The sequence below is a fragment of the Charadrius vociferus genome, unplaced genomic scaffold, assembly GCF_000708025.1.
Source record: "Charadrius vociferus isolate BGI_N301 unplaced genomic scaffold, ASM70802v2 scaffold1189, whole genome shotgun sequence".
NCBI lineage: Eukaryota > Metazoa > Chordata > Aves > Charadriiformes > Charadriidae > Charadrius > Charadrius vociferus.
Window position 1 is genome coordinate 35,064 of NW_009649990.1, and position 2,643 is coordinate 37,706.

Consider the following 2,643-nt stretch of genomic DNA (forward strand, 5'->3'; position numbering starts at 1 on the left):
TGGCTTGCTAAACAGACTAATGCTAGTAGTAATGCATTATCTAACCTTTTGTTAGATGTTGACAGTGTTCGACATGCTACACTGCAAAATAGAGCTGCTATAGATTTTTTGTTATTAGCGCAAGGCCATGGATGTGAGGACTTTGAGGGCATGTGTTGTATGAATCTTTCTGACCACTCAGAATCAATTCATGCTAGTATTCAACAGCTTAAGGCGGGGCTTTTTAAGCTCCGGCAGGATGATAGTTGGGATTGGCTAAACAAAATTTTTTGGGGGTGGGGGTTTAAGAAGCTTTGTCAAAGGGGCTGTATATGCTTTGGTTGTCTTTATTCTTTTGTTATTCCTTTTACCTTGCTTGTTACAATGCCTACAGAAGTTAATTGCGAGATCTATTAAGAAGATTCTTGTTGTGCAAAAGGAAGGGGGAGATGAAGGCCAGAGCTCAGCTAGCCTCAACAAAACTTCAAGTGTTAAACAACTGATAAAGGAGGACATGCTGGAACTCGTTGGCCGCAAGCCCTGGGAGGAACCAGATAACAATGTTGTCTAGAAGGAACAGAGAATGCCTGCTCTGTTGAGGAATACAGACAGTAAATTGTGTTGAAAAAAGATGTGCTAAGGTCCTTGTAGTTTGGGCAAGGAAGGTATGTTAGTATTAACCAATGAGTAAATGTCTAGTGCCTAAAATTAGCCAATCAGTAGAAGACACGCTGCCTTTGCTATAGATATAAGAAACCTAAGAAATCCTAATAAATCGACATCTTGCTTGCATCAAGCTGTGTCCCGTCTCTTCATCGCGGCAGGAGGGGTCCAGGCTCGCTGCGTCCCAACCTGCCCACACTGGAGATGCTTTGGAGCCCCCCCACTTGGAGCAAGAGGTTTTTTTGGGAGGTGCCCACATCTCACAGGGAAAAAGGCCCATCCTGGTGCCAAGTGCCAGGCAGGGAGGGTGGCTGGGTGCCACAGGGCCACCGTGTGTGCCCCAACCAGGCCATATCCCTGAGCTGAGGCACATCCCAGGGGTACCAGCAGCACCCCATGCCCTGGGCTGCCTGCCCAGCCCCACTGCCACAACCCAGCCCCATCACCCATACATGCCTCCCACTCTGCCCCTGGGTGCCCCCCAAGCACCCCCATGTTGCTGCCTGAGCCCTGCACCAAGCACTGATGCTTCTCTGCCTTGCAAAAGTGAACTAATTGCACTAAATTTAACTAAAAGCACTCATTGCACATTTACTCCTCCTCACTTCAAGAGGGGCCTCACTGGGAGCTCCCGGGTGGTTCCTAGGTGGCACTGTGGGACATTCTGTATGGTGGGCATGCTGCCCCCTGCATATACGCATACCCCTGTACCACCACACTGCCTGCACCTGTACCGCTGTGCAAAACTCACTGCACTGCACACCTCAGACCCCCTGCACATGCACCACTGTGCAAACCATGTGCACACAACCACACACTCACTGCAGGGATGGAGGCCAGGGCTGACAAGGGCTGACAGCAAAGGGAGCCGCTCCACACCACAGGGTCAGCGGGGCCACCCTCCTGCCAGCACCCCAGCATGCACCTGCGGGGGACTGGCTCTACCCAGCCAGGCACCAGGCCCACCCTGCCGTGTCACCCTGGTCCAGCCATGGGTCCCTGGGGCAGATGGGCGTACCCAAGGGCCAGTCCAAAATGGTGGGGGAGTCACTCGGGTCGAGTGATGGGGAGCAGCTCCCTGTAAGCCTCTGCGGTTTCCTTCCAAGCATGTAAATCTGTTATCGAGAACGGCGCTTTCACTGTTACTGGACCGTTATTTCCAACTCCTTGCTTACCTTTAGCCTGAAAGTACCATTTGGCTGGGGAGCCCAGCAGCTGGAGGAGGAGGGAGAGCAGCAGGCAAAGCCTGCCCCAAGCACTCCCCATCTTCTGCACTTGCGTGGCCATGGCCAGTATTGAGCTGGGCTGCTTCACCATCCTTCCGAGGTTGCCTTGCTTCTTTATTGCCTTTACTCCTTTCCCTTTTCTTTCTCTCTAATGCTCTTCCCCTGATCCCAACAAGAGATATTTATAAAGTTCAGCTTTATGACCCTGGCCACGAGCTGTACCCCACTGGAAAAGTTGTAAAACTCATTTCCTGATTTGAAAGGCATGAAAACAAGAGGTAGGATCAAGATTTTTAACAAACTGTGAAAAGCTGATTCATGCCCTCCAGAAATGTCTCAAGTTGGAAGCCCCTGTGGGTGCAAGGCACCACAGTGAGGGGAGATCCAAGGGACCCTAGCAGGGTTGCCCTTGGCAGAGTGGTGGGTGTGTAAGCAGCAAGTGTGGGAGCCCTTGGCCCCTGACCAGGAGGAGAGTGGGGTCCCCTCTGGTTGTGCTGAGCCATCTCTGATCCCTCACAGCGACCGAGGGTTTGGGAGCATCCTATCTTGCAGGGACCAAAGCAGCATAGGCATCCCATTAACAACCAGTGTGGGTGTCCTGGTTCCGGCAGGGATGGGGTTTATCTCCCCAGGAGCCGGCAGGCAGGCACCCAGGGAAGCAAAAGGCAGGGAAGGAGAGTGGCCGGGAGGGGGAAGAGTGGGACTGACAGGTTGTGGGGGACCACCAGCCCCATCCCTGACACACAGCCATGGCGTGGCGGGGGGGTGCCTTCCC

The 2,643-nt window shown here is 53.0% G+C and overlaps 1 protein-coding gene across 1 annotated transcript in view; it reads right to left on the reverse strand.

The window, feature by feature from the left end:
• Positions 1-1,959, reverse strand: part of MSMP (microseminoprotein, prostate associated) — a 9,368-nt gene extending 7,409 nt beyond the window's left edge. Inside the window, exon 1 of the mRNA XM_009891660.1 lies at positions 1,818-1,959. Coding sequence (XP_009889962.1) covers positions 1,818-1,959 — 142 coding nt within the window. The remainder of the gene's footprint in view (positions 1-1,817) is intronic.
• Positions 1,960-2,643: the final 684 nt, after the last annotated feature.